The 13,070-nt window shown below is 46.1% G+C and overlaps 1 protein-coding gene across 2 annotated transcripts in view; it reads left to right on the top strand.

Annotated features, from left to right (window-relative positions):
• Snx9 (sorting nexin 9) overlaps positions 1 to 13,070 on the top strand; it is an 83,723-nt gene that overhangs the window by 53,815 nt on the left and 16,838 nt on the right. For both annotated transcript variants that reach the window (XM_028888621.2, XM_028888622.2), the window contains 4 exons: positions 1,990 to 2,140; positions 4,358 to 4,442; positions 6,611 to 6,736; positions 6,838 to 6,955. In XM_028888621.2, the coding sequence (XP_028744454.1) occupies positions 1,990 to 2,140; positions 4,358 to 4,442; positions 6,611 to 6,736; positions 6,838 to 6,955 (480 nt within the window). The remainder of the gene's footprint in view (positions 1 to 1,989; positions 2,141 to 4,357; positions 4,443 to 6,610; positions 6,737 to 6,837; positions 6,956 to 13,070) is intronic.

Consider the following 13,070-nt stretch of genomic DNA (forward strand, 5'->3'; position numbering starts at 1 on the left):
TGTTTGTGTGTGTCCTAGTGTCATCTACATAATGCCACATTGTGTATGTGTTCCTCACTTTCTTCACCCGCTCACGGGCTGATAAACACTTGGGTTGACTCCACATCCTGGCTACTGCGGGTATTGCTGCAGTGAATGGTGGAGCGGAGAGGACTCTGCCAGGTGCCGATGTAATTCCTAATGGGCAGCCAGCCGAGTGAGTTTTCTTTTGTTTTGTTTTGTCTTTCTTGTTAGTTTTTAAGGATCCCCATACTTTTCTGTAGTTCTGCTGATTTCCATTCATATCAGGGCTACAAGACCTCCATTTTCTCTGCACCCTTGCCAATGATTCAGTCTTCTATAGAGCTTAGCAGCCATAATCAGCACACAGCTGTTTTTCTTTCCTACGTAAGTAAAACTTCCACCTTTCCACTTAAGGAAGGACTTCCTATCTATTCTTGGCCGTACCTCAGCACGAGTCTTGTGCTTTGCTGTACCATCGTTAACACTGACCACTTGAACGTAAGCACTGTGGTTCTACTCAGTCTATCTGATAACCAAGGTCACAGCCTCTATAGGCTGGGCAGAGGGGAAGTTCACCCCCCAAGCAGGACGGAGCAGGAAGGTGTGAGATTTCATCATGCAAAACTTGCACATTGATTCTTTCTTAAACCTTCCATTGAGTATTTCCCAGGCCATCATTGACCACAGATAATGAAAACTGCAAATAATAAGGGAAGTGAAGCCCTGAGCAAAGAGGCCTGTGGTGTTGGCTTTCTCATTATTGAATTGTTGGGCGGCGGTGGGCGTTGCTCTTTTGGAGATTTTATTTACTTTGGTTTTATGTGTATGAGTGTTTTGCCTGCTTGTGTGTCTGACACTGTGAGTGTGCAAAGCTCTCAGCGTCCAGGAGAGGGCATTGGCTCTCCTGGAACTGGAGTTACAGGCGGCTGTTGGCCACCATCTGTGTGCTGGGAGCAGCCTGTGCGCCCACTGCTAAGCTGGCTCTCCGGCCTTCCAGTACTGAAGTACAGGAGTTCCCTATGTAGTTGGAATTCTGACCCTTTATCACATGAGGGTTCACAAATGCATTCTCTTCTGTCTATAAACTGTGTTTAGCCAGGTGGTGGTGGTGCACGCCTTTAATCCCAGCCCTCAGGAGGCAGAGCCAGGCGGATCTCTGTGAGTTCGAGGCCAGCCTGGTCTACAGAGCGAGATTCAGGACAGCCACCAAAACTACACAGAGAAACCCTGTCTCGAAAAAAAAAAAAAAAAAAAAACAAAAACCCTGTGTGTTTATTCGTTGGTTGTTGCTCCCTGTGCTGTGCTGGTTGGATGTGGCCCTACTTGTTAGGTTTGCTTTAGTTCCCTGACTTCTGTGTGACACTGAAACAGAGAGCTGAGGGCATTCCAGGGGGATTCTTCTCCCATCATCCTCTGGGAGTTTGACCGTTTGGGATCTTACATTTAAGTGATTGGTTTTCTGTTGACTTTTTTAGATGATGTAAGGTAAGGGCCCAGGCTTTAATCTTATGTGTGGACATCCAGTTTTCCCAGCACCACTGACTGAAGAAGCTGTCCACTGAGGCACTTGTAAAGAGTTTGTTAACTGATTGCCTTGTTCAGCCTAGTTCTGCTTTGCCTTTTGCATTAAGAAAAAAAAAAAGGCAGAATTCCTAGGTCAAGCCTCGAGACTGACTGCAAAACCTGTGTTCTTCAGATCCATGAGACAGTCAGCCCTGGACTCGGCTCTGCAGCTCCTACTGGCAGTGGTGGCGCACGCCTTTAATCTCAGCACTCGGGAGGCAGAGCCAGGCGGATCTCTGTGAGTTCGAGGCTAGCCTGGGCTACAGAGTGAGTTCCAGGACAGCCAGGGCTACACAGAGAAACCCTGTCTCAAAAATCCAAAAAAACCCTGGTTATCTCAAGCAGTTGTTTACAGTAAACTCAAGCAATCTCACTTATGTTTTCTTTCTTACTGTTTTTTGTTTTTGTTTTCCCTACGTACAGCAACTGGTGATGATGATGAATGGGATGAAGAATGGGATGACCCCAAGTCCTCATCTTCTTACTTTAAGGACTCGGAATCAGCTGAAGCAGGGGGTATCCAGCGAGGAAACAGCCGTCCAGGTGCCTCGTCCATGAAGCTGCCCCTTAACAAGTAAGTTTAAAGGGGAGCAGGGGATGTCTACACATACACACACACACACACACACACACACACACACACACACACGCACGCACGCACGCACACGCATGCACACACACATGCACACACATGCATGCACACGCGCACCACAATGCAAGAGAAGTTTTATTTTTATCTATTTAGTAATCTACTGAATTGGAGTCTTGTTTGGCCTTTGAATCTTAGACTAGAAGCTGATTTCATTTCATCAGTTTCACAAGGTTAACAAGTGAAGTGTTTATTCAGTTATACAAGCATGGCGCACACCTGTAATCCCAGCACATGGGAGGTGGAAGCATGAGAATCTGAAGTTCAAGACAGTCCTCAGCTGTAGGGAGCAAGTTCAAAGCCAGCTTGGGACGCCACAAAAAAACCTTCAAAATGCTTTTTATTGCCTTTAGTTATAAACTCCATGATATACTAATGTTTCATCAATAAAAATAAGTATTACTAGGAATTATTTTTAGCTAAGGAAAGCAGGTCTCTCAATGCTTTCCTGTTTTATTGATCACTTCCCATGTGCCAGGCATTGTGCAGTGGTTCATGGGCACCCTTAGATCCTGTTGTGGGATATGGCGTCCTGTTTTACTACAGGGAAAACGGAAGCCTGTTCATGGTCACACACACATGGTAGGTGGGTACATCAGGATTCCAGGCACATGCTCTGCGGAATGTGTTTCTAACACATGTTTTCACCTAGAGTTCTCTTAGCTTAAGGAAAACTACGTTCATTGAACTTGTAGATCCACTACTTGTGAATATGGACACAGCCCTGGGGGATTCTGGGTAGATCCACTACTTGTGAATATGGACACAGCCCTGGGGAATTCTGGGTAGATCCACTACTTGTGAATATGGACACAGTCCTGGGGGATTCTGGGATAAGGAATGATGTTAGTAAGCGCTCTTCTCCCAGCAGTCACTCTTAAAACAGCGTGTCCCAAACTGCTAATACTGTCTCAGTACTTCCCCTAGGTCTACAATTCAGAGTGCATTCAGGGGAAGTCAGTTTGTGTCCGAATTGTTGTTTTTTTGCTTTTGTTTTGAAGACTTTTGTTTAGCATCTAGCTAGAGATTAGGGTCAAAGTCGTGGACCTTGTGTGATGGGCCTGCAAGGTCTCCATAGTCTATCTGAATAGCAGGGGTTAACTGAGCTCTTAGACCACAGTTTCAAGCCTCTCCAGTTTCTTCCATTATGGTTTTTGTGCTCAGTTGTGTGCACAATAAAATTAGTCATGGTCATCTGCTGTTTGCTTATCTCTAAGACTACAGAGTTTTCAGTAGGATTGGTTGTGGTGACATTTTTCTCAGTTCTTTCCGCCTAAATGTAAAATGAGTTTAAAGCCCTTTTACATGTGGTTTGTCTCTTGGTCCTCGGAAAAGTAGAGGCAGCAGAACAAGCAAGCAGCTGAGGTCTCCTGGCAGCCCAGGAGTCAGGCCCCTCCCTCTGCGCTGCACCTGCTCCCAGCTTGTTCTGAGTTTGGTGCCTGTTTTAGTCCCTGTTTCCACCCAGTCGCCTCGTCCCTGGAGAGTCTTTGTACGCGAAGATGTCATTCCAGCTTGAAACCAAATTAGAGCAGGCTAATTTGAACCTGTACCTCCAAGACTTGTGTCTCTTTACGGTGCAGGGAACAACTTAAAGCCTTGTGTGTCTTTAAGTACTTAGCTTTTCAACAATTCATTTCCTGTTAGCTGTCGTCTAGTTCTAGCAGGTAACCCTTGTGCCAGAAGAGGAAGTTGGAAATTTAAATATACTGGGGCATTATGAGAACACATCTGTAATGATAAAAAATTCATGTGTTATATTGCTGTTCACCTAACAATAATTGACTCTGCGTAGATGTGGATGTGTTAGCAAGAGGCCATTGCTCCAGCACAGATTGGCATACTGGATCCTGGAGCTCAGGGAGACTTCACGTCTGCCCTTCACTGTGTTGTTGTAATAGCTGTTTCAGACTTGATGAAGCAGGCAGAGTGCCTGTGAACATCACACCAGCTGGGGCCATATGTTCCCTTCCGGTGCTCAAGCTTCATGGAGTGGCTCACTCGCCATCGGGGCCCCTGATTACCCTTTACGGTTTCCGTCTGAAAGACAGAACAAGGTTAAAACTGGTGTTAGGCCACATGGTGAGAACTGTAGGGTTTATGTGAGGAAGGGCAGAGACTCACAGTTCTTATCTTCATGATCAGGTTTCCTGGATTTGCAAAGCCTGGCATGGAACAGTACTTGTTGGCCAAGCAGCTAGCAAAGCCCAAAGAGAAAATCCCCATCATTGTAAGTTTGCTCGCTCTTGTCTGTTTGTTTTATTTCTAATTAAAGTTTTTTTTATAATGTCTAAGCTAAGGACGTTAGTCTTTTTGGAAGTATTTTTAAGCACATTGTCCCAGGTAGTTGATAATGTTATTAGGAGGACTAAAGATAATCAGCATAAATTAATGATTGTCACTGTTTCTCTCAATTTTCTCCATTTTTATCTTTCAACAATTAATGTTTAACCAATGCTTGTACATTTTAATACTTTTTCTTTTCTAAAATGCCTTAGACTGTTAGACTTAGAGCTTATGCTATATTCTGTTTTCTACCAGCCTTATTTGCTTAGCCAATAAACTCAGTTCACATTTTTATGTTTCTACCCTGATGGAAGTAGAGCACATCATTAGGATAAGGTGCTTTTCCCACTATACTGGTAATAGAATTTCTTCCAGTAAGCTAGCTGTCAGCTCAAGATAAGGAGCTAGCAAATAAAAGCTGGGAATTAATGGGACCAGCAATGATTTAATCTGTCTTGGTGAAATGATTATTACATAATGTGACAAATGCGCTTTGGTTTCATCCCATACTTTGATTGTTAATACATTTCCATCTAGGCAATATCTAGTGAAATTTAGGGGGACAAAGGTCTGTGATTGTTTTGTAACCCTATTGACTTAACCTGCAGCTGGTGGAAGCCTGGGATGTAATCCCCATGGCTGCAGGCAAGCATAAGGAACCACCTGCCTCTTCCAACCTTTGGTTCCAGGGACCCATGATGAAATCCCAGGAATGATAATGGATCCTTGAATTACTTTCCCTATCTGTAAAAAGCTTAAAATTCTAGAAACAGCCAGCCAGAAGTGCAATATCTCCAAGCCCCTGTACCCTTTGTCCCTCAAAACATGTTTGGGGTAACTATCTCTGAGTGGTTTGGCTTAAGAAGATTTGAATCTTTTTGTTTGTTCCAGGCTGGGGGAAGGGGATGCTGACATACATCAGGAGCCTTCTCATTGAATTTAAAGCTCTGGAGTTAAGAGCCCACGGTTTGCCCCTCATGTTCTAATGTGGACATTGTCACGGGCATGACTGGTGGAGCAGAGCATGATGTCCACGCTTTGTTCATGAGTTTTGGCAGAGAGAGACCAAGGAGCCCCATGGGCAGGCCTGGCTGTCGGTTTCTCACATAGCAAAGAAATGGGAAAGCCACTGAGTCCTCAAGAGGGGAAGACTGAACAGAGGCCCAGTCTGTGCTTCGGCTAAACAGAAACATTACTCACTGATAGCATAGGCCTCCTGAGTGGGGAGTAGACAGTTGATCTCTGTCCTCTTCACAGAGGCTTGCTGCTCAGGAGGGGCCCCAGTTGCTGCCCTGAAGCTTAGCAGAGCCTCCGGGATATAGCCCCTGAGGCAGCTTAATTGTGTACCCCTAGAGACCTCTGCTGTGCCTTGTTAATCATCTCCAGTCCTCAGCCACCTTCCTCAGTGACCCCTGCCTGGGCTTCGTGCCCCATCCTGCATTTCCCTCAGCCACCTGGGACAGAATGTGAGCTGAGCGGTCTTGCCCCACGCACCTGCTGGCCTTCCTGCGGAGTTCTCAGCTCACACTTACCTCTCTCCAGCCCCATCTGCTGGTCCTCCTCCTTTCCTTTTTTCACTTCTAACTGTGCCTGAAACAATGGCTGTCAGGCTGTGGCCTGGCTCACACTTTTTTGAAGTTAGGACAGTGCTGTTCGAGCATCATTTTTTACCAGTCAACCCTGTAATTAGTTAAAACCCAGATGAGAGTCATATAAAAACTGAGAATATGAAGTCATTGACAAAATCCTGATCCGTAAATTTTTGTTTCACACACAAAAAAAAGTCAATGTTAAAAATTTTTTTAAAGGCTTTTGTCACATTTGTCTTTAAATCGTGGTCTAGAGGAGGGAGTCCTTCTGTGCTCAGCTCCCTGGATGTGAGCCGGTTTCTCTTCCTCCTGAGACAGATGCCCGCATGGAAGAGACGGATCATCTGACAACTGGTTTTGTAGATGTGGTGTCTCCCAGGGCTACGGCCATCCTTCCTTCTCCAGCAGGAACAGGAGTGAAGCGGGCGCTGTAGTTCTGGAAGGAACGGCCCTGGGTTTGGTTGCAGATGTATTTACCATTTTCCCGGGTTACAGAGTTAACTTCTCCTCCGTCACTGTTTAGGTTGGAGATTATGGCCCAATGTGGGTTTATCCTACCTCTACTTTCGACTGCGTGGTAGCAGATCCCCGGAAAGGTTCCAAAATGTACGGTCTGAAGAGCTACATTGAGTACCAGCTAACCCCCACCGTGAGTACCCTCTCTAAAGGAAGCTGCTGCAGCCGCCATTTCCCCAGCTCAGTGCTTGGTATTGGTAACGAAGGCCTTTTCCTTTTTCCCTTATTTTGCAGAACACTAATCGATCTGTAAACCACAGATATAAGCACTTTGACTGGCTGTATGAGCGTCTCCTAGTCAAGTTTGGGTCTGCCATTCCGATCCCTTCTCTTCCAGACAAGCAGGTGACAGGTAAGTGTAAGCAATGCTGTTCAAAATGGCAGGTGGAGAGCTGACTAGGTTGTCCTCCTGATGTGCAAGAGGCAGGTGGTCACTAATGTCTCAGAAGAGTCTGTACACAAATGTAGAAGTTACCTGAGCATCTAATAGAAATTTCTGGCAAACTTTGCTATCAGAGAGCTTGTGTATACACCTTGAGTCCTAGAAAAGTCATTGTCTTTATTTCCTTCTACCAAAAATAGTACATTTTTTTAAGTGTGAGAAATGGAACCTCAGAAAATAGAAGTCATCTGAGCGACCTAAAATGCAAACAAAAGCTTGAGACCCAGAAGACAGGAGGTGGGCTCTGCCGCCCTGCTGTTTTGTGTGTGGAGAAGGCAGAGCCTCTGGTTGTTCATGAGGAAGGAAGAATTCACCATCACTCATTTGTACCCTCTCCCCTGTCCTGTGTATTTCAAAGTGTCACTTTGTTCCACTTGTCCTGCCCCCGAGACCTTGTGGCAAGTGAGGTCTGGTTGAGACTGTCTCGGCAGTGCAGAACGGGCGCTGCTCTGGCAGAGGCCCAGCTGCAGTTTCTAGCACTTGTGATGGGCACTTACAATTGCCTGCAACTCCAGCTGCAGCCTCCACCAGCACCTGCATGCATGTGTGCATACCTATACACATGCACGCGCACACACACACACACACACACACACACGCACGCGCACACACACACACACACACACACATGCACGCACGGCACGCACACACACACTTGAAAATAATAAAAATATCTTTTAAAAATGAAAATCTCTGCTGAGTAATCCACATGCTACCAGATCTCCTGTACATCTGGTCAGAAAGGGTTTGCCTCTGTCCTTAGAAACTGACGTCTGAGATGTGAGTCTCCTCTAGTGTGGGACCGGGGATAAGTGCTTGAGGCTCCGTGAGCATGACTTAGAACACAGGGTTTCTAAAGAGGCTGACCTTCCCCAAACTAAGAGTTTCAATAGATAGAAACTGTTCACGTGACAAAAGCGGTCCGTGTAGAAGAAGGAATGGACAGAGGGCCAGAGTGAGGCTTAGCCAGATTTAGAGGGGCCTGGGAGAGGAGAGAGGGATTGGGGGAAGCAAGGCCCTTCCCAAAGAGAAGGCAAAGAAGACTTAACCCTCAGTAAGAGTTGAGGAGCTCAGGGAGGGACCACAGACCATCTTAGCCCACCCGATGGCAGTGCCTGGGTGAGACTTGAGCATTGCAGGCACCCTGTCCCGGGTGGGGGTCAGTCCCTGTGCCCTGGGACACTTCCTGAGTCCTGCTCTCTCTCTGCCTACGGGTAGACACTTTCCTCTTCATGGTACAGGGAGGGAAACAGACCCCAGCCTCAGACAGGCTCTTCTGTCCTGCTAAGCAGGGAGTTTGTGTTTGATCCTCAAGTTTCCTATGTCTGTGTTACGGGATTGAACGGATTAAATAAGTCTTTAGCCAGAATTATTATCTTCAAGATAAGCAAGTTGTTTTCCTTCAAGTTGTGTATTTTATTTCGTTTTCTGTTTACATTCCTCTGGAGGTGTTTGTATTTTCTTTTTGTTTTATTTTGTGGAGATGAAATTTTTAGTTTTTAAAGAAGTTGTTTGGGCTTGGATTATTTTGTTTTGGAAACTTCAAAAACTTGACATTGTTGAAGTGGGATGGAGAGTGCTGCTGTGCCCAGCAGTCACTGCAGTGTTTCCATAGAGATGCTGCAGTGTTTCCATAGTGATGCTGCAGTGTTTCCATAGTGATGCTGCAGTGCTTCCATAGTGATGCTGCAGTGCTTCCATAGGGATGCTGCAGTGCTTCCATAGGGATGCTGCAGTGCTTCCATAGGATGCTGCAGTGCTTCCATAGTGATGCTGCAGTGTTTCCATAGTGATGCTGCAGTGTTTCCATAGTGATGCTGCAGTGTTTCCATAGTGATGCTGCAGTGTTTCCATAGTGATGCTGCAGCGTTTCCATAGTGATGCTGCAGCGTTTCCATAGTGATGCTGCAGCGTTTCCATGGGGCTGGTGCCAGGGAATGGACCCCAGGGTGCTGGAGACCATAGCTTCCTTCCACTCAGAGTGTCAACATACCCACAAACTGCTCTACGACCCATTCAGATCACACTCCCTGTCCTTCTAGTCGTCCTTTTTGCTGTAAATCAGAGCTTTCTTTTTAAAACAGTAGATTTGTTTCCAGTTCCTTTTCCATGTTATAAATTTCAGTCTGTGCCCTTGAATTTTATACTCTACTTTTACCCAATAGATTGGAATAGCATATGCTTCGTGGTTTTTAAATGCACAAGCCGAGGTTTTCAGCCAAGTAACTCATTGTTGATTTAAAGCATCATAGAGTCCTCAGTCTTCCACACTAAGGTCTGTCTTTTAAACGTGAGGGGAGTGCAGGCATGCAGCCAGGGGCAGGCACAGCACAGCAGTCAGCGCCTCAGTCTGAAGAAAGTCAGGCTTTGACCGCTCTCTGGAGGCGTGCCGAGGACACCGTGAGGCACAGATCAGCCTTATTCCCCTTGTCTCCTGCCTGTGGTGCCCACAGGATCAATGCTGTCTGTAGATGCCCCTCACTGAACTCCTAGACAAAAGGAAGAGGAAGTCTGGGAGATGATGTCATGATGCTTGTCCACGGAAGTTCATAGGTGACATATTCTGTTTGCAGATTTCATTCTTTGTGAAAACAGGACAGAATCAAGCAGGTTGTATTTTGGGGTTCCAAACGATTATTTTCACACTCTCAGTGAAAACTTAGTAAGGTTTATGGAAAATGGATAAACTTAAGTCCTGTCTGCCCCCTTGGTTACAAGTCTCTGGGACCTGGTAAAAATAGCTAGTAAGCATAAAATACCATGCAGAGTCCTAGTTAAACCAACTGTGTCTGAAGGATTTTCACAGGAGGATTATTAAACAAAAATGATCAAATTTCAATCACTGACTTAAATTCTAGCGCTGATTCCTTTGCCTGAGGGAGTTCAGGGCATCCCAGTAATGTGCACCTGCCAGGTCCTTCTGTCAGTGAAGGAGCCGCCATCTCTCCCAAGGCTGAGACCGAGTCCCAAACCATTAAGCTTGAGTAGTACATGCTCTGCGCTCCTACTGAGTGTGCAGAGGGAGTGCTCTTACATGAGAGGCTTTGGGTGAGACCGTGGTGTTCACGGGCCACTTTAGGTGCGCACACTCTTGGTAGATGGTCCATCTCACCGGAGGATTTCTCACATGCGCACTCCTCTGAAGGAAGAAAGTTGAGGCTCATTTTCTGACTACATGCAGTAAGGTCGTTCTTTGGCGTGCTCACGTTAGAGTCCTGGGCCAGCTCTGTGTTTGTTACACAGGGTAGTTCTGTTGCCTCCCGAAACTCCACGGGGCTCAGAGAAATTCTGCCCCCTCCCCCCCAAAAAAAAATTAGTGATTTTGCCTTTTCTAGAATACATCATGAGTAGAAACAGTGCAGCTAAGATTAATGCTTTTGTTGGATCAGTAATTTTCCTTTATTGCTGTTATTAAATGTGCGGATACACTGTAATTCTTTATCCTTTCATTCACTGAAAGACATTTAAACTAGTTGGAGGTTATTGTAACATTACCAATATAGATACTTTGTTCTAATTTCTTATTGTTATGGAGACAGGAGCTCACTGTATAGCTCAGGCTGGCCTGAAACGCATTACATAACCCAGGTTGGCCTCAAAGTGTTGTCCTCTTGCCTCAGCTCACCAGTACTATCAGTTGAGACACATTATGACATGCAGACTAGCAAACAGATTTTTACATGAATCTGAACAAATTTTCTATGGGGTAAATTCCCATCATGAACAGATAGATCAGTTGGTTTGCATTGTGCTTATGAATTTGTCAGACTGGCTATATGATTTTGGAATCCATATCAGTGATATATGAAAATGCCCATGAGTCCACATCTTTACCCACACTAGGTAATTTAATGTCAGTTTTTCATTGATTTTGCTGAGCGGTCTTGTAGGCATGTAGTGGTAGATTTTGTTTTGGATTTCATTCCGTACTGATGGGTTGTGTAGAGTATCTTTTCATGCACTTATTCCTATCCATGTGTCTTTGGTGAAGTGTCTGTTCAAAACTTTGCCTGTTTTTTTTGTTTTAACAATTTTTGCTCATCTGTTTCTTATTGTCGAATTTGTTCTGTGTGGTTCTAGAAGCAGCCCTCCATCGGGTGTGTGACATGCACATGATTGCTCCAACAACAGCCTGCCTCTTTGTTCTCTAGACAGTGGGTAGCAAAAGCCTTTCATTTGAAGATATCCAGTGTCTTGCAGTGACAGATAGCGGAAAGAAACAGTTTCATTCAAGGGGGAAGGCTAATTTGGGCTCACGTGGTAGCGGTTTCACTGTGTCTGTGCAGAGCAGAGCGGAGAGTGGAGAGAGGGGACACCTCCGGGAACCCACCGCACCCAACTGAGCCAAGCCTCCTAAAGCCCCACAAGCCAGGAGGTCAGCCTCGAACAGCAGCCAGTGCCTGCGAGAGACATCTCATCAAACCTTAGCATCCAGCACGTCAGGCCGTTAGGAATTGTGCTTCTAGGGCTGTATCTGAAACCTCTGTCTGACCTCAGTTCGTGATACATCTTCTAGGAGTGGGGTAGTGTGAGGTTCTGCAGGAGTGTCGGACGGGTTGGGGTTGACTGTCGTGAGCTCCCTCATTTACACTCGATGTCCAGAGAGACTCCTTTCCCCAGTACAGTGCGTCTGCCTTGTCCAGATGCACATGACCGTCGGTGTGGTTCGTTTCTGGACTCGTTTGCTCTCTGTTCAGACACGGTCCCTGACTGATGTCACTAAAGCAGAGAGTGCCCATCCTCAGACTGACCCTCTTTGTAATGTCTGTCTCTTTATGGGCATGGCTGTTTTCCTATATCCACACATGCCTCGTGCCCATAGAGGCTAGAAGAGGGCATTGAATTTCCTGGAGCTGGAATCACATGATGGTTGTGAACCATCATGTGGGTTCAAACCCAGATCCTGTGGAAGAGCACCCGTGCCCTTAGCCACCGAGCCACTTCTCGGCCCCTCCGTCTGTAGTTTTGAAGGGTAGGTTGCTGGTGATGGGCTCCTCAGCTGCTAATTTTCCGTGCTGCACAGCCAGCGTCTTCCCATTGCCTTGTGTCCTGCATTGTCCACACGACGAAGTCAGCCCTTAATTCTGCTTTCTTCCCACACGCACCAGCCTGGCTGCCGTCGACACTGGGTTTTGTTTCTTCTCAGCAGTCTGGCTCTGCTCTGGCTGCTCCATCTGTCTGCACTGTCTGTTGATTGCTGTATGAGTCCTTGTCAGTCTGCCTGTTCGATACTGGTCATGTTTGCCCTTCATTATGTATTTTTCTAACGGTTCTTTGAATATAGTTACAGAAACTGCTTTGATTTTTGTCAGCAAAATTCAACATCTAGCTACACTTAGTAATAATTTCTGCTGCCTTTTTTTCCTTCAGTACAGATCCAATCTTGCTTCTTGTCGGCCAAGCTCTAGTTAGATGGTGTTTGTTTGTCTGATGATTGATTTTTGTTTTTAAATGAACATTGGCCCTTGCTGAGAGTCTGTTTTAGCAGCTCTGGGTTCTGCTGTTGCCTCCCCGAAGGTTGCTGTTTCTATTTTGTTTGCATAAGGAGCTGGCCTTATGGAGTCTCCGACTCTCAGACCGCTAGCTCCCTGCAGCTCAGGTGTTTCATGTTTGTATGGTAAGACTGGCGTCCTAAGGTAAGGCTGGCCTCCACGTAGACTGGCAGGAAGCCTGGGGTTGATCGGACAGAGCCCGTGCCAATGTGGTTTCTTTCCTCTCTCGATGTAACTAGAAATAGAAGGCATCAAAGCTTAGGTCACTTCAAGGTATCTCCAGCCTTTACTTCTCCTGGTCCTTTGTTTTGTTCTCGTTGTTTGGGGGTAGTATTTGTTTGTTTCTGGAAACAGGGTCTTAGTGGGTTGCCCGTGCTTGCCCCAAGCTTCTGGCCTCAGATAATCCTGCTGCCTTAACCTACCGTGCAGCTGGGACTACACTGTGCCTCGCTTCCCCCTAGACCCTGTTCTGTCTCCCTTGCATGTGAACAGTCTGGTGGTTTGGCAGGAGCTTGTGACTTAGACACCATCTG

The sequence above is a fragment of the Peromyscus leucopus genome, chromosome 8a (genome assembly GCF_004664715.2).
Source record: "Peromyscus leucopus breed LL Stock chromosome 8a, UCI_PerLeu_2.1, whole genome shotgun sequence".
Taxonomy (NCBI): Eukaryota; Metazoa; Chordata; class Mammalia; order Rodentia; family Cricetidae; genus Peromyscus; species Peromyscus leucopus.